Source organism: Aptenodytes forsteri, unplaced genomic scaffold (genome assembly GCF_000699145.1).
Source record: "Aptenodytes forsteri isolate BGI_AS27 unplaced genomic scaffold, ASM69914v1 Scaffold103, whole genome shotgun sequence".
Classification (NCBI taxonomy): Eukaryota; Metazoa; Chordata; class Aves; order Sphenisciformes; family Spheniscidae; genus Aptenodytes; species Aptenodytes forsteri.
Window position 1 is genome coordinate 66,144 of NW_008796051.1, and position 26,582 is coordinate 92,725.

At 37.2% G+C, this 26,582-nt stretch overlaps 1 protein-coding gene across 3 annotated transcripts; it reads left to right on the forward strand.

Annotated features, from left to right (window-relative positions):
- Positions 1-26,582, forward strand: PTBP3 (polypyrimidine tract binding protein 3). 3 transcript variants are annotated; one of them, XM_009286209.2, is made up of 14 exons: positions 1-58; positions 364-369; positions 4,074-4,243; positions 5,130-5,276; positions 9,991-10,155; positions 13,035-13,145; positions 16,035-16,209; positions 19,379-19,456; positions 20,122-20,261; positions 23,096-23,129; positions 23,766-23,858; positions 24,396-24,612; positions 25,670-25,747; positions 26,450-26,582. In XM_009286209.2, exons 1-14 carry the CDS (start codon positions 34-36, stop codon positions 26,580-26,582), a joined length of 1,572 nt encoding a protein of 523 aa, XP_009284484.1. In that variant the 5' UTR covers positions 1-33. The 3 variants fall into 3 exon arrangements, with proteins under 3 accessions (XP_009284484.1, XP_009284485.1, XP_009284486.1); XM_009286210.2 differs by lacking the exon at positions 364-369; XM_009286211.2 differs by lacking the exons at positions 364-369; positions 19,379-19,456.

Below are 26,582 nucleotides of genomic sequence, written 5' to 3' on the forward strand. Positions count from 1 at the left end.
CTTTCTTCCAGTGTCAGTAACAGGCCTTTTACCATGAACAATTCTACTCCAGCTACAGGTAAACATAAAAAAAGATTTTTATCACAGTTCTTCTTCAACAGTGTGTGTTTTCTCTGTAAATGTGTTTTTTTGTATTCTTTAATATCACCATGAGCAACCTTACCAAGCCTGAACTGTAATCTGACTCCAACAGTAGAGCCGCTGGAGTCTATCCAATTAAATGACAGTGTTGAGGAGCTCCAAAACTGATCAGTTGAAATGGGAAAAAAAATATTTATTTTCCAAAATCATGATCAAGCAAGTAGCCTTCTGTACAGATTCTCAAGTGCCTACTCAATTTTCCTGTAGTTGCGTATTTGAAAGGAATTTGTTTTGAAGTGTTTCAAGGCTGTCAGGATTACAGACACAGAAGATGGATATCGTATATGAATCTCAGTTTGGTGGAACATGGGGTGCATTATGTGGATTCGTGATAAAGAGTTAAGCTGATTCCCTTGGGTGTTCTTACTCCTGCTTTCTACCCTACTTCCAGAACTTCCTGAGCAGCAGCACAGACTGTCCTGTGATTTCTTTTCAGACGTTTTCCTGCCAGTTCTTGTCCCCAGACAATCTCTCCATGGGTTGAGATGAGTGGTTTTGCAAGGGAAGAAGTACGAAATTTTTTTTTTCCCTTGATCAGATGTTTTCTTGATCTGATTCACTACATATCTGCATGGATTGTTCTTCAGCAAAATGTTTTTTGGGAGATGGTGGGAAATTGGATGCATAGTTGCAGGGTAAGCAAACTGGGTCTATTTAAGCAATGTGATGGCTCAGTGTGAAACCACAGCCACATGTTTCTTCAAACATGTTAAACTAGTACTACCAACCAAAGAAATTTGTGCTCTGCCCCACTTCATGTGTTGAGAAAGATGCAGTAAGTGTACTTAGTTACTTGTAGTTTTAGATCAGACAAAAAGTTGAAAGTGAGAGAAAGCTGGGACTGCTTCCTTTAGAGGTACTTGCAGCTTAGGCAGGCTTGAAGTATTAATGGCCCAGGGCTGCATAAGTTAACTTTAAGTTAATTAACTAACTCATGATATAGACAATTGCCTGTCAGCAGTGTTTTTCAAATAGTTGATTTTATAATGGGGCAAGGGACAGAGCAGGTGACCTCTTGATAAGCATCTAAGACTTACTTGCTATATTTCCCATAGGGAATAAGAGGAAGGAAGAGTATGAGGAGTTAACTTGAAGATTTTTCTTTTTGATTTCTTTGACTGGCACATGTCAGATTGTTCATACTTCTGCTAATCAATTCAGTGTGATGTCCAGTTACTTCTGCTTGGCTTGAAACAGCATCAGCTTATAACTCAGTAATTTAATAGCTGAAATATATTTCAGGCTTGTGTAGATGGTATTTTTGTGAGAAGAAACCATCTGGCAAGGAATATAAATTTGTATTGAGTTCAAATGGCTTTTATTAATTACCAGTGCAGCCACTGATCCTTCATAGTGGCGTCCAGGGTGTCTAAATGGTAGTAAATTTTAAAATAAAAGATAGATGTTTGTCTCCTAATAAATCCAAAAAAATCTAGTTCTCATTGATAACTCTATACTTCATTTTGGGTTTATGTAATCTCTATTGAGATGCATCTCTTCACCTAATACAACTGCTTCACCTGCAGCATTTCTTTTGTCTGGTGGGTCACATATCTAAAAAATGTTTTGGGTTTCTTGATCTGAGGCTACTCCCTTGGGAAATGTATTTGTACCAGTCATGAATCATGATTGTCATGAACTTTCTTTTGTAGCACGAGGCCCCAAATTTCACTTTGTTCATAAGACTTCTCTTATCTTTGCCTGTCTGAAAGCATTTTTTGCTTTCACCCAATTGAGTGTAAAATTCAGAAGAGGTGATTGCCTTGGGCATGCTTTAAAGAGTGTTGAATCAATTCTGAAATTCAGATGCCAGAAAAAACACGATTATCACTCTGCATCAAAATTAGTATTAAACAATAGCTGGAGAAAGAAGCATGGTTTAAAAAATGCTGAGGTTTTTATACTTGGGATGGAATGAGTGCTAGCTTTTATTGCTGATTTAGAGACTTTAGCTGAAGTTCCACAAAACTTAATATAATTACAACAGGAAAAGAAGCACTCTAATAGCATTTTTTGGTCAGGTGTTGGTCACTGTTCAGAAGCCAGATCAACTAGAGCTAACATACGCTTGCTAATGGGTAGATAGTGAAATAGAGGATGCATAGTGTATGTACACAGGCTGAAACTGTTCTGGTAAGCACTGTCCTTTTTGGCTGAATGCCTGACCTGAAAACTACTGTAACACTCAGTGAAGATGTAGAGAGAAAATGCTGTGCTTGCCACTTAGCTCCATCTCATCACCTCTGATAATGAGTCAGAACCCAGAAGGTATTGCTTCTGCAAGAGTCTCTCATCTTAAACTAAAGGCAAAATTCCTGTTAGGTTTCATTTCCTGCTTTCTTTAGTCAAGCAGTCCTTGACTTAATGAAGTCAAGGACATCTTGTCCATTTTGAACCTGAAAAGTAGATTTAATAAAATAGGATGGGTTGTTAGGCTTTAATAGTAATATATCCTGTCATGGCTTGGTACTGATATGCGTTTAATATGTTTCTGTTTGTCTTAAAGTCTCATCCCCAACAAGTGTGCCACATGTTCACATTTTTCAGAACGCACACCGAGCACATGATGCCATTTAAAATTTCTTGATGGAAAAATCAATGAATAACAGACTTTTCTGTTTTGCAGGTGGGGGAATTAGTTAACTTGGCTTATGAGTGTGCCATGGTTGGGGCTTAGATAATCTAACTTGGAGTTTTACAGACTTCCACTAGTAAAAAAACCCTCTGTAAAGATCCTTATACAGAATGACTTGTGTGAACTGCTTCTCAGCCTTAGACTGTACTCAAAATCTACAGCAAAATCTGAAATTACTTACTAAGCTCATACAGGTATTTTTTCCTAATCTTTTGTGATTCTCCTTGGAAGGCTAAATGCAACACATGAGGTGTTAAGGCTATCTTTCTCGCTGGAGTGAAGCTGTTTGTGGCACATAAGTTAAAGGAAGAAACAGCATTCTTTTTTTACTTAAGTGGTATGCAGTTAGACTTCAATAAAATTTCCATCAAATATGCTGTCTTTCCTCTCAGTTTAGGATATTTTTTTCACCAAGTCCCATAAGCCTCTGTAGCTTGCTTTAGGAGAATCTCTTACTGGGATCTGTAGCGTGGCTAATGAATTTCATTTTCACTACTTTAAGTTATTACTCCATTGTGATAGATTCTAGAACAATATGCCTGTTCCAGATGTGGTGTTCTGCTTAAAAGTGCTCTCAAGGACTCCAAGTCATCTCCTTGAAATGTAACCATTGGTCACTTACCTGTTACAGGATCCAAATAGGCATATGTTAAAAAAAAAAAAAAGGTAGTTTGCCAAAGCGGAAGACTTCAGAATCTGTATGGATTTCATGCCTCACTGCTGCCTATCCTTTTCAAAGACTTTTTAAAACTTCCAATCATGTGGAACAGCAGGCTTTCTTTAATAAAATAAAAAAAAAATATTTGAGGTAGCAACTGAATCTAATTAAGAAACATACCATGCAGGAAGGTAAGTTAGTAATAAAAAAAATGAATTTATTACCTCCCAGTTACTACTTGCCCCTCTTCTGTGTAATTAACGTTTTGTAAATATGTTACATGGAGATTTGGGAAGAAGTTATTGGTCTCTCTGTCTGTAAGACTTAAAAAAACACACCACCAACAACAACAAAACCCACAAGAAAATAAAGAAACAAACAAACAAACCTAAACCCAAACCAAAGCAAGACAAACACACCACACACTCCCCTTGCAGTGGAGATTTGGAACAGCTGAAGGGGTCTTCTTAAACTGTCCTTTGGTTATATATGAACTGTTCGTTCTTAGGATTCAAAGAGCTATAGGTAAGTCAAGGTCAGTGCTGAGACAGCAGTTTATCGCTTTTAGGTTTTGGTATCTGTACTGTGCAATAAATTTGTCTTGTTTGTTTGTCCATCCCCCTCCCTGAAATATTTTAGATAATGGGAATGACAAGAAGAAATTTAAAGGAGACAAATCGTCATGCTCCCCTTCACGTGTCCTTCATCTTCGTCAAATTCCAAGTGATGTTACTGAAGCAGAAGTCATTTCATTAGGTGTCCCTTTTGGCAAAGTAACGAACCTCTTGATGCTAAAAGGAAAAAGTCAGGTATGTAATTTTCAATGTTTCAATTATAAGAGCAAGGCTGAAGATGTTGTTCATGTTATGGCCCTTTTGGTATTGTATTTGGCTGACATGATTGCAACAATGTCTAAATATTTCATTGATAGCTCAAGATTTTCATATTTTCAAATGTGAAAGTATGTCTTGATATTTAAGTTTTTAATATGCTTTTGGATTAAATAATTATCTAGTAACTTGTTAATAATATTGCTAAACATTATATCCACCTTATGTAAGAATATATAGATGATAATATTTGATACATTGTCACTACTGATGTCAACATATGTCTTGAAATAACCTGCCTGATTAAATAATTAACATGCAAGTTAATTTTTTAATGTGAAATAAATTGCTTAGTTTTGGGTTTTTTTAAATCCTTTTAGATGTGATGGGATAGTTCACATCATGAATAAACACTGAAATCCTAAAAACAATGGGCATTCATTCAAAAATTGTCTAGAGCACTGAGCCGGGTTAATACAATGCACAAACTGATAAATGTTTAGTGTCCTGTTCCTACTTTTTCAATCAGTATGTGTATCTGCTACCTAGGTAATAGTGCTTGGATTCAGGAATCTAATAAATCCATTAGCAGTGTGGTATTTTTAGCAGCATTGCTTCCCATATGTCATACTTATTCCACCTCTTCTTTAATGACTTATTGTACTTACAGTGTAAAGCCTTTTAAGAAAACCCACAAATCAAATCAAATATCCCTGTAAACATGCACACACAAATGCATTTTAATGTTGAGCAAATCAGTACTGTACTTTCTAGTGAGAGTGGAATTGGGAATAAATGGTGCTTTGATGTTTTGTTCTCTCCTGTAAACAAAACAACACTGAAAACTGCTATTTATTGGTTGCAGGCGTTTTTGGAAATGGCTTCTGAAGAAGCTGCTGTTACTATGGTGAACTACTATACCCCTGCTACACCTCACCTCCGCAGTCAGCCTGTTTATATTCAGTATTCCAATCACAGAGAACTTAAGACTGACAATCTACCTAATCAGGCTGTAAGTATAGTATTTCCATTTAACAGGATAGAATTGCACATGAGTTGTGTACTGGTTTTGGCTAGGATAGAGTTAATTTTCTTCATAGTAGTTTGTGACACTTACATAGCATCAAGGCCTTTTCTGCTTCTCACACTGCCCTGCCAGTGTGAGTGCACAAGAAGTTGGGAGGGGACACAGCTGGGACAGCTGACCCAAACTGACCAAAGGGATATTCCATACCATATGACGTCATGCTCAGCAATATAAAGCTGGGGAAGAAGGAGGAAGGTGGGACGTTCGGAATGATGGCATTTGTCTTCCCAAGTCTTCTCCATTACGCGTGATGGAGCCCTGCTGTCCTGGAGATGGCTGAACACCTGCCTGCCGATGGGAAGGAGTGAATGGATTCCTTGTTTTGCCTTGCTTGCACACACAGCTTTTGCTTTACCTATTACCTATTTATCTCAACCCAGGAGTTTTCTCACTTTTACCCCTCCAATTCTCTCCTCCATCCCACTGCGGGGGAGTGAGCGAGCGGCTGTGTGGGGCTTAGCTGCCTGCCAGGGTTAAACCACAACATTAGTAAATAAACAGACTACTTTCCACTATACCAATAGTCAAATTCTAATAGATATTATTTCTGTCTGTTGTTATCTAAGCAGTAACTTCTTTCAGACAGGGACGCCTCAATATCTGTAAAATCACTGTGGAGGAGCTCAAGCTCAAGAATGGTTCGTCGTGATGAGCAGGAAATCAAGTGAAGGTGGCAGGAGGACTGCTTGGATGAACAAGGAGCTCCTGACTGAACTTCAACATAAAAAAGAGGCATAGAAAAGGTAGAATCACAGACAGGTGACCAAGGAGGAATATAAAGCATTATCTGAACATGCAGGAATGTGGTTAGGAAAGTCAAAGACCACATGGAGTTGGCTCTGGCAAGGGATGTGAACAGCAATGGCTCCTCAAACTGTATCAGCAGCAGAAGAAAAATTTAGGGAATATGTGGGTCTGCTGCTGAATGGGGCAGGAGCCCTGGTGACAAAGGATGTGGAAAAGGCTGAAGTACTGTATGCCTTCTCCTCAGTCTTCAGTTAAGACTTGCCCTTGGGAATACCAAGCAACTGAGAACAATGGGAAAGTCTTGATGAAGGAAGTAGAAAAGAATCTCGTTAGGGAACATTTAAACAAACTGGGTAAACAAAAGTCTGTGGCCCTAATGAGATGCACTTGTGAGTGCTGAGGGAGCTGGCTGATGTCATTGCAAGGCCACCCTTACAGTCTTGGAAAGGTCATGGCAATTGGAGGAGGTTCCTGAGGACTAGAAGAAAGCAAATCTCTCTCCTATCTTAAAGAAGGACAAGAAGAAGGATCCAGGGAACCACTGGCTGATCAGCCTTACCTCGGTCCCTGGGAAGGTAATGGAGCAACTAATCCTGGAAACCATTTCCAAACATTCTAAGGACAAGAAGGTGGTTGGGAAAAGTCAGCATGGGTTTTTGAAAAGGAAGTAATGCCTAACCAATGTGCCTTCTACGGTGAGATGACTGGTTTGGTGAATGAGAGGAGAGCAGTGGATGTTGTTTATCTTGATTTTGGTAAAACTTTCAACATTGTTTCCCATAACATGCCAATACACAAACTGATTAAATACGGTCTAGATAAGTAAACTGTGAAGTGATCTGAAAGGCTGAAATGCTTGTGACCAGTAGCATGAATTCCGGCTGGGGACCAGTTGCTAGTGGAGTACCCTGGGGGTCCAATACTGTTTAACATCTTCATTAATGTCCTGCATGATGGGATGGGGAACATCCTCAGCAAGTTTGCTGACAACACAGAACTGGGAGGAGTAGTTGACACTCCAGATGGTTGTGCTGCCATTCAGAGGGACCTTGAAAAACTGGAGCAGTGGACTGACAGGAGGAGCCTCATTAAGTTCAACAAAGGGAAATGCCAACTCCTGCACCTGAGGAGGAGTAACCCTAGGTACCATTGTACACTGGGGCCAACCAGCTGGAAAGCAACTTGGGAGAGAAGAACCTGGGGGTCCTGGTAGACAACGCACATGCCCTTGCAGCAAAGAAGGCCAGCAGCCTCCTGGCCTGCAGAAGGCAGAGCATTGCTGGCAGGTTGAGGGAGGTGATCTTCCCCTCTACTCAACACTGATGAGACACATCTGGAATTCTGTGTCTAGTCCTGGGCTGCTCAGTACAGGAGAGACATGGACATAGTGGAGCAATTCCAGCAAAAGGCCATGAAGATGGTTAAGAAACTGGAACGTCTGTCATACAAGGAGAGCCAGAGAGAGCTGGGATTGCTCAGTCTGAAGAAGAGAAGGGTTGGGGGTATCTTACCAATGTCTGCAAATATGTGGTGAGGGGGGAGTAAAGAAGGTGGAGGCAGACTTTTTTCAGTGGTGCCCAGTGACAGGACAAGAGGCAATGGGCATAAATTCAAATACAGGAAAATCCACTTAAACTTAAGAAAAAACTTTTTTACTGTGAGAGTGGTCAAACATTGGAATGGGTTGCTCTGAGAGGTTGTGGAGTCTCCATCCTCAGATACGTTAAACACCTGACTGGAAACAGTCCTAAGCACCCTGCTGTAGGTGACCCTGCTATTATATTCTACACTACTTAGAAATACTTGCTTACAATGTGTTTTGAAAGAACTTTTGCCATTCCTATGTTTTAACATTAGGTAACAGCTCTCAGTAGCTTCAGAATATGAAGAAAGTATCATGTCTTCTCTGGTAAATCTTTTCTCTGAATAATTAGTCCTTATTTTTTTCCCCTGTTACTATGTCCATAATATAGTAGCAGGTATACCAGAAAAACATACCACTTCAATTTTATATGTTTGTATTTTCTTAAAGTTAATTGCTAATCATGGGTCTGTAGATGCTATCTGAAGAATATATGGAAGAGCAAACCCAGCAGAAACATGATGAACCACTTTCTGCCCACAAAGCAGCTCTTTCAAAGCTTTTTACTTTATCAGATATGGATGTTATTGTGAGGGGTCATGTAACCTGCTTTTGTAAGATTTGTGTTGTTGGCACTGTTCCAAGGCCTTGCCAAACTCAGGAATAGCAAATCATCATCTTTAAATCATTCAAGTTTATTCTTAATAGCGTTATCTTTTTTAATGTTGACTGTTTATTCTAAGAACCCCCCTAGATCCAATAAAATGGATATTTTCACTGATAAAACATCAGTTTTATGTGTAACTTCATGCCAAACACCAGAATTAATTTCTTCCTTGTATTTTTGAAGTACTAAAAATTGATTTCTTAAGAATATGAATTGAACATTGCAGATGACTGATTTAAATCCTAATCTCTAAACAAGGAAATACCCTTTGCACAACAAGATCAAAGTATACAAAACCGTCATACTGTAGTTGAAATCCATTTGGATTTTTGGATTCCTGGATGAATTGCAATTGACCTGCCATTTAGATACGTAAATTATATAATATGATGTGTGTATCACAATTTTGTTTTCTGTAAGAATGTTTCAAGTAGTGACTGGGGCAAAAATCAGTGCTCATTTTTAATTTGTGCTGACACAAAAGTCACTGAAATCTTGCAAGCTTGTCAATCTGATAAATGTTATTTGTCTCTTTCCTCATCCAAGATTGCGGGATTGGTTTGTTATCTGCAAAAACAAATAAATAAAATAACAAGAGTGATTTTTTTTTTTTTTTAAGGATGTGGTGCATGTAACAACCTCAGGAAAACTACACTCACATTTGCAAATAAGGCTCCTTGTATCCATTTCTCAGAGTGTTTTAAACTCAGTGCATGACGCTTGCTTTCTCCTTCCATAAAAACAACATTGTCTACTTAAAAAAAATTTTTTTTTGCATTTATGACTCTTACACTTGAGTTTTATTTAAATTGTAGAGACCCTAGCAGGGCAGCTGAACACTACATTACTGACCTAGTGTCTAGGCTCAGGCCTGAAGTACAGATTATTTTGCAGGGTCACATGTTTCTGAAACTGGGTAACGTCTTTATCATGTGCCATGTTTAGTCCATCTTCCAAGGAAATAGTGTTACTGAGACATGACTTAAGTCACAAGACTACAGTTGGAAAGGAACGTCTCTCCATAGTGCTCTCAGAGGTAGTCTGAAGACCTTTTTGAGAAAAGCCCATCAAAAACAAACGTAGAGACTTCCAAAGTCCCAGTGAGGCAGTTTGAGGAGTGAGATTTAAAGGTGGTTTTTGTGGTTGATAGCTTGGCTCAGAAAAAAGAGCAGGGTATGCACCTTTAAGCTTATCCCCAGCAAAACTTAGCTCCTGAAGAGAATGAAATCCTAATAAAGCAGAGCAAATAGTTTTTGGTACACTCACTGGTTGTTAGTCTATTACAATATTGTCATCATATTGATTTGCTGGAAAATCTCTAGAATGACAAAAGCTTACTGAATCAAAGCAAAACTGTGTTATATGGCATTACAAAGTAGTAACAGTTTAACTAAAAAAGAAAGTCATAATTCTGTGGAAGTATGATCTGACTTATTTTAGGGGAGGGGGAGGGAATGAAGAGGTATGATTTACCTGTTAACATGGGATTTGAATTGATAATCAGATAAAGGGAATATGTTTTTTTAAAAGTTGCATTTTTAAATGCATGTTACATGCTTTTTGTTGTAAGAGATCTTTGTTTAGATATGAATAATTTGTATGTGTGTAAGTTAATTGCGGTCTCTACTGTGTCATGATTTCAGAGAGCCCAAGCTGCGTTGCAAGCTGTGAATGCTATGCAGTCTGGAAGCCTGGCTGTTACAAGTGCTCTTGCTGCTGAAGGTGGGCCCCTTCACGGTCAAGGTTCTGTTCTTCGAATCATTGTTGAAAATCTTTTCTACCCTGTCACTTTAGAAGTCCTGTATCAGGTAATGAGGATTGCTAAAAAAATAGTTAAAATCTGTTCCAATGTTGCCATTGTAAATCCATTAATCTTTTTTTTTTTTTTTTTTTTTTTTAAGTACCTGTGAATCCTTAATCAGTTGAATGAGGACTGTCACTTTAAAATTATTTGTTGCAGTTTAGGGATCTAGGCTTGAATCAGTTTTGCACAAAAAATCAAAGTAAACAGAGCTTCTGTACTCAGCTTCTCATGGTATCTTTCATTTCTTTTAATTCCTTTGTTTCTGTGGAAGCAGCAACAAACTTGAGGTGCTATTTCTAATTTATGCCCACACGATGAGGTGGTGAAATACTGATTGTTATGAACTTGTGGACCAATATTTTAGCACTCTTTGTACTGAGTAACTTTTGTAGTTTGGATTATATTTTAGGGTTTTATATTCACTTTTGTAATTCGATGCAAGTGATGTAATATACAAGTATAGTTGCTTGGACAAATGTTTTTGATTGTTCATCAACTGTTAGAATGCCATTTACTTTAACTACCTCTGAAAGCCTGGAATAGTGGTGGGCTATAGCTATGAAAGATGTTACCATAACTCCTGCTAGGGGCTGTGCTATGCTGTTGAGAACTATACATTTAAAAACAGTAACTTTATGAGACTATTTCTTTGTGCCTGAAGGATTTGTTGATACTTTTTTCAGATATTGCAAAGGGTTTCACACTTAAAGCTTTTGTAATTACTAGTAAATTTGTGCAATAATAAACATGCCCCAAATATGAGTTTCTTGAATTAATGTGATTTAAAATAATTGGGATGTTTTTACAAGAACCTACAGTCCTGGAAGAAGATTTTTGCTGCTCTACTAGCATCTCAAACAATAGTTGACTGTTACCAACACTTTATTTTTCCTCTTACCTCTTAATATTTCCTCTTTCTCTGTATCTCTCCCCCCATGATAGTGATTAACTAGTATACTAGTTGTCACTTTGATGTAGCAATTTGCCTGATCTAAACTTTTGTTTGTATCTGTGAGTATTGTTCACTCGTTACCGAGCTCGTGCAAATACTACGTCAACTATTTAGGATTATTAGTGCACTCAGAATAACCTGAGAACAAACTTCTGTGGTTATGGGAGCTGTACTAGTTTAATAGTGCAACAGCAGTTCCTGGATCTAATCTTACGTGGGCTTTTTGTTCGGTTGTCTGGTTTTTTTCATTTTTTACTAAGCAGGCAGTGGAAGGGGAGATTCATGGTAATTTACTTTAATTTGATTAATGTTTACTTCAGTGCAGCAGCACTGTATTTTCAGTCTTTGAATTGCTCAATGGCCCTCACTAACTACTTTTGCAATAGGTCTAGAAAATTAAGCAATATTTGAAAAGGGAGCTTATTTGGAGTTCTTAACAGGAGACAACCTCCTCTAATTAAAGCAGCACTTTGTGCCTGATAGCTCCAATGTAATCGTACTTTGTAAGTGTGGTAAGGTTAATGGAAATTAAAATTTTCACTGATAAGTATAGCATCATATGGAACACTAGTACACAAGCTGTCATCCAAAACTTTGACTATATTTTGTAAGTTATAACTGCTTGTCAAGAAACTAACCCTTTTTTAATCACAATTCACCTTAAAATATTTATTATAAGAAATAGAATATTCATTGTTATCTTTGCAGAAACAAAATTGATATATACAGTGGGTTTTAGGTTTAAAACCAAACAGGAATACATTGAATTTCATTATCTTAAAAAAGGTCTGTTTGGTCTTGTAGATAAACATGGAAAAGCATATATTTAGAAGTTGAATTTAGGCCTTTCTTAAGGAGAAGTGCTTTGTGAACAGGAACTCAATGGCTAATTTTAAATTGCTGTGAAAAAGGTTTCTGTTCTGTCTTCTACCACAAAATGATGACTGCAGCATAAAAACCTTGCTTCTGAGAGATTGAAAAACTGGGCACAAAGGGTTAGGAGAGTGTGTCTTGTATCCATGATTCTAGCCCTAATAGGCTGGCAAGAGATGCTTGTCCTTACCTCTGGCCTTTCTTTCCGTTCCAGGCTTAATACTTGTCTGGGGGGTTCTGCTTTCCTCACTTTGCACTGATTCTAACAGTTTGCTCTAAAACTGTTAGTACTTCCCAAATTCACCTTTCCTCTTCTACTGTTAATTTGGACATAGTTTTTCTGCACTTGCATGACAGCTATACTTTTGTCCTCATCCTTTGTGGCTTTGCTTTTGTATAGACACCTTCATGTAGTGCGCACTCTCATTTTGAGTGTATATATATTTAATTTCAACCTTTGAAAATTTTACTGCAGTGCTTGCGTTTGCAATAAATCAAATACCATTCAATTGTAAATGAGAGGGGTAGGTCACAAACTAGGTCTTTGTCTTGCCTCTTTCCTTCTTTGTCTTCTAGTTTGGACAGTGGGTCTGCGTAATTAATTTGTAGGCACATCAACTATTTAAGATGAATTTTTGGTCACCAAATTTGCAGAATTTGTTGGAAGTACAGAATGTAAAGGTGGATACCTTGAAAGGCAGTTTGCAGTTCCCACCTCAACTGACTTGTGAAAGTCCATTTCTCAAACCTCAACTTTGATTATCCACAATTTCTCTGCAGACATTGGACAAATACCTCTTTGGGCTGGCCTTCCCTGCTCTTAGTTGAACAGTCATTGCTAAATCTTTAAGGAAATTTTATCCCTCTTCCCCATCTTTTTTAGCCTCTTTTTAATTTTTTTTTTTTTTACCTGAAACAAAATTCTGAGTTCACTCAATTTCTGTTCAGCTCTCACAAAAGAAATATTTTTCAGAAATTTGTATGAAGTTTTAAAATGCTAGTTTTTAGCGTGCGTGTATTATTCATTGTTTCTGAAAGTCCATATTTTTCCTTCTCAGATTTTCTCTAAATTTGGATCTGTCTTGAAGATTATCACCTTCACTAGGAACAATCAATTCCAAGCTTTGCTCCAGTATGCTGATCCAATGCATGCATATTATGCCAAAATGGTAAGTGTAGTGTATTCAGCTTGGCTTTTTGGTGGGTTTTTTTCTGTTTTTCCCCAGATAAATGGGGAACATTAGGAATAGCTTGATCATTAACTTTATGAATTCTTGTCATTCTAACACTCTTGTTGCACATGAATAACTTTGACATCCCTCATTAGTTAAGAGGATAACACTCTATCACTGCAAGCATAAATGTACAGCACACACCCCAAGACATGCGTGAGTCTACCAAAACAAAAATTGGAGTTGTCAGTAGTGATGAGTGATGGTAACTGTAGTTGACCAAAAAGCTTTTTGCCTTTCAAACTAAATGGAGTATTTTCAGTGAGGTTCAATACTAAGAGTAGTGTAGTTAAATGCCCAGAGATCAGATGAATATTACGTTTCACTTGTTTGAATTTCAGTGAGAAATTTACAGTAATCAATGTTTTCATCTTAAACTTCCTAATTTCAAACCAGCTGTACCCTGATTTTTAAAATGCACGTTCTCAGTAATGAAGAAAAGCTCACCTGCTTTAGGTACATTTTCTGTGGTGGGTTAACCTTGGCTGACTGCCAGACACCCACCAAGCTGCTCTCACTCCCCTTCTTCTGTAGGACAGGGGGAGAAAATAAGGTGAAAAAGCTCATGGGTTGAGATAAGGACAGGGAGATTGCTCACCAGTTACTGTCATAGGCATAAAAGACTGAACTTAGGGAAGATTGATTTAATTTATTGCCAATTAAAAATAAGAGTAGGACAGTGAGAAACAAAAACAAAAGTAAAAACACCTGCCCCACACCCTTACTCCTTCTTCCCAGGCTCAACTTCATTCCCAACCCTTCTACCTCTTCCCCCCCAGTGGCGCAGGGGGATGGGGAATGAGGCTTGTGGTCAGTCCATAACACTTTGTCTCTGCCGCTCCTTTCTCCTCACACTGTTCTCCTGCTCCAGCATGGGTCCTCCCCATGGGATACAGTCCTTCACAAACTACTCCAACATGGATCCTTCCCATGGGCTGCAGGTGGATATTTGCTCCACGGTGGACCTCTGTGGGCTGCAGGGGGACAGCCTGCATCAGCATGATCTTCTCCAGGGGAATCTCTGCTCCGGCAACTGGACCACTTCCTCCTCCACCTCCTTCTCTGATCTTGGTGTCTGCAGGGTTGTTTTTCTCACATTTTTCTCACTCCTGTCTCTCCCTCAGCTGTTGCACAGTGTTTTTTACCCTTTCTTAAACATGTTATCACAGAGGCGCCACCAGTGTTCTGACTGGCTCCGCTTTGGGCAGCTTCAGATCTGTTTTGGAGCCAGCTGGAACTCACTCTGTCCAGCACGGGGCAGCCCCTGGTCTCTTCCCACAGAGGGGTAGCAGCACCCCCCCCTTCCCCCTCCCCCAAACCTTCCCGCATAAACCCAATACATTTTTGGTTTTCAAAACAACTTTTAGAATTAGTTTCCTTATAAATGCTAAATATTTTAATTTCTAGAAAACATTGTTAATTTCCTCAGTGGGGAGTAGTTTGATAGTTAAATATTAAGAGCTGAGACCTCAAAGATTTTTGCAGAAGGGACAGCAGTGTTACAAATCATCACGTTATAATACTTGACCTATGAAGTAAAAAATGAAGACAGAAAATAAAACACTTCACTTACAAAGTGTCTTGGGCTTAGTTTCAAGTATTTCTCTTCAACCTATGTGGTCACCTCAATATTAGTAAATAAATAAAATCAATTTGAAAGTTCCCATAGAAGGTATATAAAAGAATAGATTCTCCTAAGTATTAAATGGTATTTGGCATTCATTTTTTTCAAAAAATTACCAAAAGACTAGAGTGAATGGAACTTTTACCCTACTTTTGTATTGAAGTTGACTTTATTCTCAGCTTCAAAATTAAAGGCACGGAATATTTATTGCTATTTGCACTTCAGTCCAGTAAGTAAATTCACTATGTGTTTTAGAGATTAAGTATATATTGGAAATTAGTAAATGTATTTGGATTATAGCCTGCTTGTTAGCAATAGCATCTTTTCTTAAAGAACAGTATTAATAATAAATTATACCTTATTAAAGATTTCACAGAAATTATAATTTCAGTCTAGTTTATATTAAATAATTATAACAAACCAGTATCTTTTGAGTGTTTTTTCCCCCTTCATCCATCATGATTCTTTTATGACTGGTATAGGCAGAAAATACTACTTCAGTGATCTTTCTGAGCATAGCTGCTCTTAAAAAGATGGCTTTTATAGAATCATTTAGGTTGAAAAAGACCCTTAACATCGAGTCCAACTGTAAACCTAACACTGCCAAGTCCACCACTAAACCGTGTCCCTAAGCGCCACATCTTTTAAATACCTCCAGGGATGGTGACTCCACCACCTCCCTGGGCAGCCTGTTCCAATGTTTCACCACTCTTTCAGTAAAGAAATCGCGATGAGGTCTCCCCTCAGCCTCCTTTTCTCCAGGCTAAACAGTCCCAGTTCCCTCAGCCGCTCCTCATAAGACTTGTTCTCCAGACCCCTCACCAGCTTATGTAATGGACAGTTCTGTACAGTAAAAATCTCCAAATTAGCATCGCTACTAGCATCTGCTATCGTGTGTTGAGTGGGAGACAAGTAAGATTAGAAGCACAGCTAGAAAGACAAGTCATACTTAAAGCTGTGTTTTGTCCATTGGCACAAGGCGACATAATACTTACTAATTAGTGGACTACACTAGTACTCGATACAGGATGTTTAGGTAAGGATAGTGGCCGTATAATTGTCACTTGGTGTTTAAAAGCAGCACCTTAAAAACAAAAGATGAATTTCTGTTTGGATATGATTGTGGGGTGAAAATAAGATAAACTTACAGTGGGGCTGCCACTATGTGTTTTGTCTCTGAAAATGTAATTATTTTCCTTCAGGCTCTGGATGGCCAAAGTGTCTATACTGCATGCTGCACCCTGCGTATTGAGTTCTCCAAGTTAACTAGCCTTAAGGTAAAGTACAACAACGACAAAAGCAGAGATTTCACTCGCCTTGACCTTCCTTCTGGTGATGGCCAGCCACCCCTGGAGCCATCCATAGCTGCTGCCTTTGGTAAGAAACCTTCACTTTTAGTGATAAATACATAGTAAGGTCATTATGCTTTTTATGTTGCATTTATGCTCTGGCTTCATAACAGGTTCATAGAAGGGTACATTTTGCATACAATTCTGTTTGTTAGGTCCAGTAAGGTTTGTAAGGAAAACAGAAAGTCCTACTGAAGATAAATGAGTATCTGAAACTAAACAAGGAATGCTCTTGGGCAAATTTAAAGTGTTGTCAAAGAGCTACATTTGTAAAATGCTGTGAAATGATATCATTGGTACAGGTAGTATAATAAATGTTGCATGTCAGAATGGTCAATGGCAGTCATCCAAAATTGACGCTGATTGCCTAAAGCTGCTTGAAAATAAGTGTTTTAAGGGTGTTAGCTCTGCTGTAACAAACAAAACCATAGGAAACTTAGAAATACTACACTTATTTATGTAAGTTTTGTAGTCACCTTCTAAAAGGTAAAACTTTAGACATTTTCTTGAATTTTAGAAGTCACTTCCATGGCATAGGGGAGACAGTGTCTGCTTGAAGCCACACTGGAGAAGCCTTTTTGGCATAAATAGCTCATGCATGCTCATTTAATCAACTTTGGTAATAATGCAAATCATCAAACAGATCAATCTGATGAGCTGGCAGAAGTGTTCACAATGCAATTTGAGCGATTTTAGCTGTTTTCTTTCTCTCTAATGGCAAATATTAGCAATAATACACAGCTAAGAAGTACTGTCTCAGACGTTGAATAGGTATCTAAGTAGCGTCTGGTTGGTTAGAACAGTAGCAAGGGCTGGGAAAGAATTCCCTTTTTTCCTTTAGTTTTCTGCAATAGCTAGGGCAGATACTAGGTTTGGTTTGGTTTTTTGGATAGTTGGCTTTGGTAGCTTAGATTAGAGTAAGAGAGTGAGTTGCGCTCACTACTTTCTGGATTGTTTTTGCTGGTCCCCTTAAAGGCAGGCCTTGGATCTTTATGTAATGTACAACCATCTTTATAATTGTTTTGAGGATTTGCCATACAGCATCATGGAAATGGGCCGTTGTAGATCTGATGTCTTCTGAATAATGAGACTTACACAATTTGAAATGTCAATGAAAGGGGAAAGTACAATTAGAGTAGGACAAACGTGCTTGCAGGGCAGAGGTAACATTGTATGCATGCTTCTGGAGGATAACACATGAATGCTTCTCCATTTCCTTCCCCCTCACTCTTCCGAGCTTGTCATCGCTAGCAATCTCATTTTCAGTCTGAACATTTACTGTAAGAACAGCAGAGGTGCTGGTGTAAAGAAGAATCTGACATCTGTATCAAAATCTGTTTGTAGTGCAGCCGCGGTGAAGCAGCTGCATAGGTATTTTTCTTTTTTTAAAAAAATAGCTGTAGCCTGGGAGAAGCATGCTTCTAGCCTTTCTGTCAATGGTAACAACATGCATATGTTGCCATAGGCATGTTCTGATAGTCCTCGGTTGCATGACATGAGGAAAAGATGTTGGGAGTCATGTCAACACCTGCACTTCCTATTTTATTACTAGTGGACGTAGTTTTGATGGACAATTATAAGATAAAGCAGGTAACTATCAGAATAATACATCCGTTTTTTCTGTAGACTGGAAGTTATCTTAATAGCAAAACTGAACTGCTCTTGAAACTTTTTTCTCTTTTTTTTTTTTTGTTTTGTTTTTGGTGGAAAAGATACAGCACTATAAACAAGCAGATTCTGTGAATGTTTTGCATTTAAAGAGTTCCCTCACCCAGTGAGCGTAAAGCAGAGATACATGAATTAGCTTGCTTTGAAAGCTAGCTGCTAGCCATGAAGCAAATGATTTTACACATAAAAAAATGCAACAAAGAATTCCAGATCTTTCTGCATTAGCTCTGTTTGACAACTTTTACATGCCTGATTTTGGTATCAGTGTGCAACATGCAGGTCTCGTTTGGCAGAATGAAAGCGCTTTATCTATTTCTTCATTAATGTTTCCATTGCCATTCTTGGATTGTGAATAAGTGATTAATACCTACACTGCCAGAACTTGTCAGTATAATGCACCAGGGTGTGTATTTCAAGTATGCGATGACTTGCTTTGGTGTGATAAATGTATTCAGTTGTTTGTATGAAAGACACTTTGTTGCTACAGATAAGAGGAGGTGTAATGTGATGCAGGATTCATGAATACTTGATCTGTGGTGTCTGTTTCATTTGTTGTTTTTGTAATTCATAACGGATACTTCTTACGGTATTGTATCATCCCTGTCAATAACCATCTGTTAGTGAATGTAGCTATTTTAGTCAATGGTGGAGGTTTGAGTAGTAAAACAGACATATTGCCAGGCTTGCAGGATGTATTTGCTGATTATACACGTCCCATTTAAAAAAAAAAACAACTGGTGTGCTAACGTATGACAGAATCCACAACTCAAGCTTGTGTCTAACTGCCTCTTAGAACACAAGTTTGTGTGCTGCCCCGGGTAGCGCTTAACTCCACATAGTAATGTGAAAATCACTGAGCTATCTTTGAGGCTGGGACCCTCCATATGTTGATATTCCAAATCTGTTTAATGCTTGTGATTGCCAGGAGAACCATAAAAAGCACTAATTATGAAGTAATACGAGCTGGGAAAGTACATCTCCTTAAGAAGCAGAATACGTATAGTTTATGCATCTCAATAGCTAGTAAAATTCAGAACCTCAGATTCATTGTAGTTGTTTGTATTATTTAGCCCATACTGGTTTTAGAAATATCTAGGAAATAGTTGTATCTCATCATTGCAAAATTTCTTTGAGTGTATTTACTTCCAGAAAATTTCTAGAATGCATTTCCATTGTGTGAATAAAAACTGTTGAACGTTGCGCCACGGGTGTCTTAACTTTAACGTATACTAACCTGTGCTGTGCTTTCCTATTCAAACTTGTCTAAATCACATTTTGCCCTGACTTCGTTTGAGAGAGGGACATTGGGGCTGATCGGAATATTTGCTTTCAAAAGTGGCTGAAAGTTGTCTTTGTAAAACATAGAATCTTGGATTTCAATGAGAGTTTTTAACCCAAATGTTTTATAAAAGATGTAATCACGGACTGAAGTCACAGCAACACTGGAAGCTGATTCTCATTGCTGAAGTCTCTTCTGTTTTCTAAAAATTTTAAAGTCTTTTTAAATTAGATGTGTCTGCTCTCTCTAGGCACCCAAAATGTCATCTTCCCATCATATGCAGGGGCTGCTGGGTTTGCCCCAGCCATGGGCTTTGCTCAAGGTGCTGGTAAGTTTCTGTTTTCTAAAAAAGTGGTGTTTGCACCTGCGGCTAGTGGTCTATCTGAATACACCTGTGTTCAGAGCAAATTGTTTTCAAATATAGCAGTCAGAATACAATATTCGTTTGAGTCATTCTGATTCTCTTTCTCGTATTATTCAGTAAACTTACTTTCTGTAATAAAAAACACATGCTGATGTAGTTTATAATTTAATTAGTGAAGAAATTAAATGCCATGATAAAGATTACCTGCAAGAGAAGAAACTCTAAGCATCTGTTTTTCTAAGAGTCATAAGACTTCAGTGACATTCAAAGCTACAGCAGGAAGTCTCCCTCTTTCTGGCTATAAAATGAGAAATAAATAGTCTTCTAGACTCAGCAATCTTTTCCTTTCTAGCACAGGATAAACTTCTGTGTTTTATTATTTTTCTTCTTTCTTGGGCTGCAATTTATGTCCCCTTTTGTTTGGGTCTGTTGGTGTAGCTGAGTATTTCTTTATCTCTGGAGGGGGGAGGTGCTTCCTGCTTTATTGGTCAGATACTAGGAGTAATTAAATTCCTTAAAAGCATTTTTTTATTGAATATTGATGTTTTTGCAAAACATAACCTGCTTTTGTCTTCTAAAATGTCTTTTCCACTTTGAGGTGTCAAGTGACGCTATTAATACCCTTCCAGGTCTTTCGGTTCCAGCTGCTCCTGGAACACTTACTTCTCTCGCAGTCACCACATCTGCAGTGTCTGGACAGATGACTATTCCTGGTGTTACCGATGTTCCAGGAAATTCTGTTTTACTAGTCAGCAACCTCAACCCTGAAGTAAGTTCAATTGGTGGAACTGATGCAAGTATCAACTTGTACCAACTGCCAGAATGCTTCTTGCAAATTTACATTAGCTGAAGGAATAAGAGAGTAAATCTTCATGCTGATAATATAAAAAACAGGACAGCTCTATTCTTGTTGGAGATAGTTTGCAGTATTGATGAGGTTTAAAAACTCCAGTCAGCAGTGAAAGGCTTCCTAACACAATTTACTTTAGGAAACCTGTGTTAGCAGTGTAGCTAGTAATTGGAGAAAAGTCAATGGTCAGACGTAAGAAATGTTTGAGGAGGTAAACAACATATATTATGACTAAACTTACTGGTATCTCTGTTAAATATGACTCCTCTGTATGCTACTTTATCATTAGAGAAGCTAAAGAATTTTTCATTTGTTACAAAACATGAGGAGTTAGAGAAACAGGAGGGAAGAGAAAAGGAGATAAAAGCATACCAAATCAAGTACCTTTCAAAACATTGATAGGATCTTTCTAGTTTTGCAACTTTTCCCAGGTTGGAGAGGAAGAACACAGGTGCGCTTTGCTATTGACATCACTGTAAATCCATTTTTAAAAGTTAACAAATACACATGCTCACTTTTCATAGTACCACACAGATTTTTTTCATATGTTGGCAGTAAAATTGCCAAGGACAACTTGGATAGTTATTTTTGTAGCGGAAATGACATAGACTGTTCTATGAGCTTACTCCTGTTACTTAAATATTACACACAGATCTGTGCTTAATTAAAAGCAATGTACATCTCTAAAAAAAAAAAAATCAAGCTTTTCCAAGGCCATGACTTAAAACACAATTCTACTTGACTGTTGATAAACAGTTCTACTACAGCAATGTAAAATTCTTGCTTGTTTTACACACTCATTTCATTCACTTAACCATAAAACTGATAAAATTAGGAGTTATTGGCAAAATTGAAGTTATCTTCATATTACTGAGGTTTAAAAATCTGTTGACCAGTTCCTTTAGTCTTTAAGTAATTGCTGTGTTTCCTTTTTTGTACTAATAGCTGAATTCCACAGTAAGCATCAAAAGAAACAGTTGCAGATTAGGACTGTGAGACAAGTAAATTTTTCTTTGATTTGTCAATATATCTTATCAGTTAATTTCCGATGATTGCTGTGGATGTGCTTTCTGCAGCTGATTATTCAAGATGATTCTCTGAGTCTTAAAAGAGTGTGTTTTTTAAGAATAAGCATGTGAAGCAGACTTCAAAGCTATTTTTAGGACATTGCTGCTTTATTTAATACTAATCATATCTAAGAAGTTGTCATGTAGAACTTTGTGCTGCAATGCATGATACAACATAAATGCATTAAGTAATGCTCAACTTCTTAAAAGTTAAAAATAAGAATGTACAACAACATTAATTGTTGGAAATATAAATTGTTGTAAATACATTTCTTGGCAACTGTGTAACACTTGTTCTTTGGTAGTGGTTGTCTGAGCCCTGTCACTTCTTTTTCTGTGTATAGAAAATCTGAAATTGACCTTATTTCAATTTATATTTCTCCCCTGTTGCAGGGTTTCAGTGTGCATTTGAACATTACCTCATGACTTTTAAATTAGCTGGTTTTGTCTTCCAAAAAACATTGTTTAGTAGAAATATTGCAGTCTCATTTGGTTGAAATGTCTTTAAATAAACTCTGTGCTGAATTAAAATGTTTGGGCCAGAAAGATAAAATCTAGAAGCATTTAAGTTCTACATTGATAGTAATTGTTCCTTATCACTAAATGCTGATGATAAAAGAGTATGGGCTTACACTTAGGCTGCAGTATCTTCTGTTTTTAAATAATTTAGATATGTTTGGTACACATTTCAAATGTTATGAGTTGAGAAGGAATAGGGCTGTGATTAGTGCTTCTGATACCCAGGTATTTTTAGTACTCATTACTGGCAAAACCTTTGCCTCAGTTGAATAAAATCTGGTTGCCTCAGGGTGTAAATTATCTTCTTTGGTCCTTGGGGAGCTTGGTACACAAGGATTTAACTAAAAATCACTGAAGAAAAATTATTTCTTTCAATATTTAGCTTTATGTTCACAGCTTCTAATCAAACATAATTTAAATACCACTTTCTATATGCTTCATATATAAACAGTTAAATGGTATGTGTATCACTTTAGCATGTCATGGTCACGTACAGAGATGGGGACAAAATTGAAGAGAAAGCAAACACATTTTGAAGCAACTGTTTTTAGTTTTGTAGGTATTGTCTGCTGTTTAGAAAATGTAAAGGAGTTCTTGAATGCTTTTTTCTATTTCTAGTTTAGCAAATGGCTTTCATTTTTCAGGGAATGAACTGCTAGTTTGGAAAGAATAAGCTCAGATAATTAAGCCACTTAACTTCTTCGGCATGACAGACTGAGTCTTGAGTGATGAAAATGCATGAGCTGAAGTGTTAGCTTGTTTAAATATTTTACATGTGTGTAGCAAATATACATTAACAAGAATGCTATACACTGTAGTTACTGCAGGGAATGGCTTTTGGAGAGACAGGTTTATGTATTAGTGTGCAGTATCTCTTCCATTCTTTTTGTTTACCATCCACTTATGGAATAGATTTCTTTATTTGCATGGCTTTAAAAATAATATACTCATTTTATCATTTAAACAGGCCATCACACCACATGCAAATATACATTAACAAGAATGCTATACACTGTAGTTACTGCAGGGAATGGCTTTTGGAGAGACAGGTTTATGTATTAGTGTGCAGTATCTCTTCCATTCTTTTTGTTTACCATCCACTTATGGAATAGATTTCTTTATTTGCATGGCTTTAAAAATAATATACTCATTTTATCATTTAAACAGGCCATCACACCACATGGACTTTTCATCCTATTTGGTAAGATATGTCAAATATACCTTGAGAAACCACAGGGCTAGCATTCTTTTTACTTATCTGACACGTGCTGGTTAATGCAAGCTCCATTGTTCTGTCCTTGTCCAGAAAATGCACAAGAGAATGTGCTGGTTTTAAAATGACAGTAATTTGAGTCAGTAGTTTAGGCCACAGGTACCAAAAAGGCAAAATGGTTACAGTGTCAGAAGAATTTCAGTGTGTGGTCTGATTTGTTTACTACAAAGAATGGGAAAGCAAAGTAAGATGAAAAAACAAAGATTGCATCAGAGGAAATGGAGTACAGAATTGGCACGTATGTTAGTTGCAGAGGACAATGTTTGTTGGCATAGTAATATTTTAATATGCCTCTGTTAAGAGGACTTTAACACTATTGCACTATTTAAAAGCTGAACATAAACATGCAGTTTTATGACTAAGATCCTGGATTTTTTCCCCCATTTCTGAGCCTCAGAAAACAATACACAAACTTTAAAGCTCTCCTTCATACTAATATTCTAACCAAGCTGTTTAATGAGGCTGTTATTCTTTGTAACACTAATGTTAGTCAAAAGAACCAGACTTGCCCTTGTGCTGTTTGTAGTAATGCTCTGGACAAATTTCCTTTCTGGATTTCCACAGGTGTGTATGGCGATGTGCATCGTGTGAAGATCATGTTTAAGAAAAAAGAAAATGCTTTGGTTCAGATGGCAGATGCAATGCAGGCTCAATTAGGTACTGATTTTTAAGGCACAGTTATGCTTCAAACTCGCATGAGTGTGATATAGATGAGGAATTTGCCATCTGTCAGTGACAAGCATAAGCAAATTAAATCCATCATTGTGATGCTTTACAACATACAAACTTTTCCTTGTGTATGTTGATAATGGTCTGTTTGCTTTCATGTAAACAAATTATTTCCCTATAGTGGTTAAAAAAAAATCCTGTGAATCTCAGTCTAGTAAATGTTAGAATTACAACATCATGCAATTTTCCTGTAGTTTATCCTATATCTAGCTATTTAAGCATAATCAACTGCTCTTTATTGAAATGCTGCAGTTTTGTTGCATTTAGGCTGGAGGTTATATTACATCCTTATACACTTGTTTTAAATATAATGTTATGACATAGCCCACCTGGTAGACATGGAAGTTGCAGTTTAAATTTAGAATGTGAAATCTGACACTAAATAGAAGACACTATTAGTATTCAAAGGATCCTTTTTTCTTCCCCTCCCTTCATTTCTGTTCAAATGGTATTTCCACTGGTTAGCTATCAGCCACTTGAATGGACAGAGGCTTTACGGAAGGGTCCTCCATGCTACTCTTTCAAAACATCAGACAGTTCAACTTCCTCGTGAGGGACAAGAGGACCAGGGTCTGACGAAGGACTATAGCAATAGCCCTTTACATCGCTTTAAGAAGCCTGGCTCTAAGAACTTCCAAAATATCTTTCCTCCATCTGCCACCCTGCATCTCTCCAACATCCCGTGAGTATCTACATGTGTGATCTGCTTGGAAAGATGGTGGGTTTTAGGTTATGTTCTTAAGTTACAAAGTCTGACATAAGCTTTAAGTTTCCTTGGCCTTTTACAGTTTCCTGAGAATTTGGGTCATTCCGCTGTGTAATTAACAATAAGTGAATCCTTTAACTGTCACTTTTTTATTGTTAGCAAAGAGGATAACTAATTGAATGCTCTTCTTTACAAGTTTTAATACAGTTTACATTTTCTTGATAATATGCTTTTGTTTTTCACATATTAAGTCTTGTGTTATAAATTTTTGCAAAGATTAAGGACATGTTTTTTGAGATAACATACTGGAGCTATATTACATCAAATTCATCACTGGCATCGTTATTTAATGTAGATACAGTTTTTAATCATTCTAACACTTTTTAAGGAACAGTTTCTACAGAATTCAGACCTCTTGCATAGAGGGGAAGTTGTTTTAAAAAAAAAAAGTATTAAGAAGTGTGTTCTTTAAAACTGAAACAACTTTTTTTCTTATCTAGAATGTTGTCAACAATGTGGAGTGACAGCCAAACATAAGTTTTTACAGGCTTCTTTTGTTCGGCAGCTGTGCAGGGAGGAAAAAGGGAAAACTATGGAATTTTGTCAAAAAAAAAAAAGGAAAAAAAAAAGACACTTAGAAAATGGCTTTTTGAGTAAAATAGAAAAGTTTCAAAATTGAAAATATGTGAAGCACACTACCAGTAATTACAAGATGAAGGTATTTCTAGAGGTACTGGTTAAGATCTTAAGTGATTTTTATGCAATCTGAATTTAACTGAGGGAGGAATGGGGGAGGATGAAAAGCAGTGGAGTATATCTGAAATATTTTTGTAGCACACTGTGGTGCTAAATCTTAGTGTCAAAGCCAAGATGTTTGGGCTAAAGTGTTGACATGGCTTGAGTTGAAGACAGTTTTTGCTGTTCAAATTTAATTTAGAAGGCAGAATTGAGATTTTGGTACTATTACAGAACTCTGTGCTCTTTTACAAGTTGAAGGGGTTTTGTTTTGGTTTTGTTTGTTTTTTTTAAATAGGTCTTCTGTTACTGTTGATGATTTGAAGAACCTTTTTGCAAGTACTGGATCTACTGTGAAAGCCTTCAGATTCTTCCAGTAAGTTCTCTTATAAAAATGCTGAACAAGCTTTCATCCTGGAAGATGGCTAATTGCTTTTTTGGGAAATTCCATGTGTGTATAACTATAGGCAAAACTCCATGTGTGTATATCTACAGGCAAAAGCTGTACAGCCATGACAATTTTTATGATCATTCTAATCTTAAAATTTTAAATGGGATACTATATTATCATAATTAAATGAAAAATATTCAGCCTTTTGACAAATTCCACATGTGTTCAAAATAAGATAAGTTTAAGGAAAGTAAATACTTGCTTCTTTAAAAAGAAATACAAGCTGTGTATATGTAAAATGTCATGTAAAAGATGACAATGAATCTGCTCTAACGTTCATTAAGGTTGCTTGGCAGCATTATTTTAGCATGATCATACCTGCTAGAATAATCCCATATATATGGACAATACAAGTGTTTCTTAGAGGTCTTCAAGCCTTATTTCAACCCTGTTTTTTGAAGTGCAGTGTAATGGAAGAATGGCATGGCTGTAGGCCATTGATCTGCAAGTTTTGTATGGTTTTGTTACCTCCTCATTTTAGCAGGTGCATAACTAGTTCTGATTCTTTCGCTGTACAAGTGTTCAGTATGTGTGATGTGGCTGAAAAAATACTTGCGTCACTTTTCTGTGTTGGCTAGTGCAATGAAAATTTGGTTAGGATTAATAATGGTTTTTATTGTACTTCAGGAAAGATTGCAAAATGGCTCTTATCCAGCTGGGCTCTGTGGAAGAAGCACTTCACGCTCTCATTGAGCTTCACAATCATGACCTTGGAGAAAACCATCACCTCCGAGTTTCCTTCTCAAAATCTACAATCTGA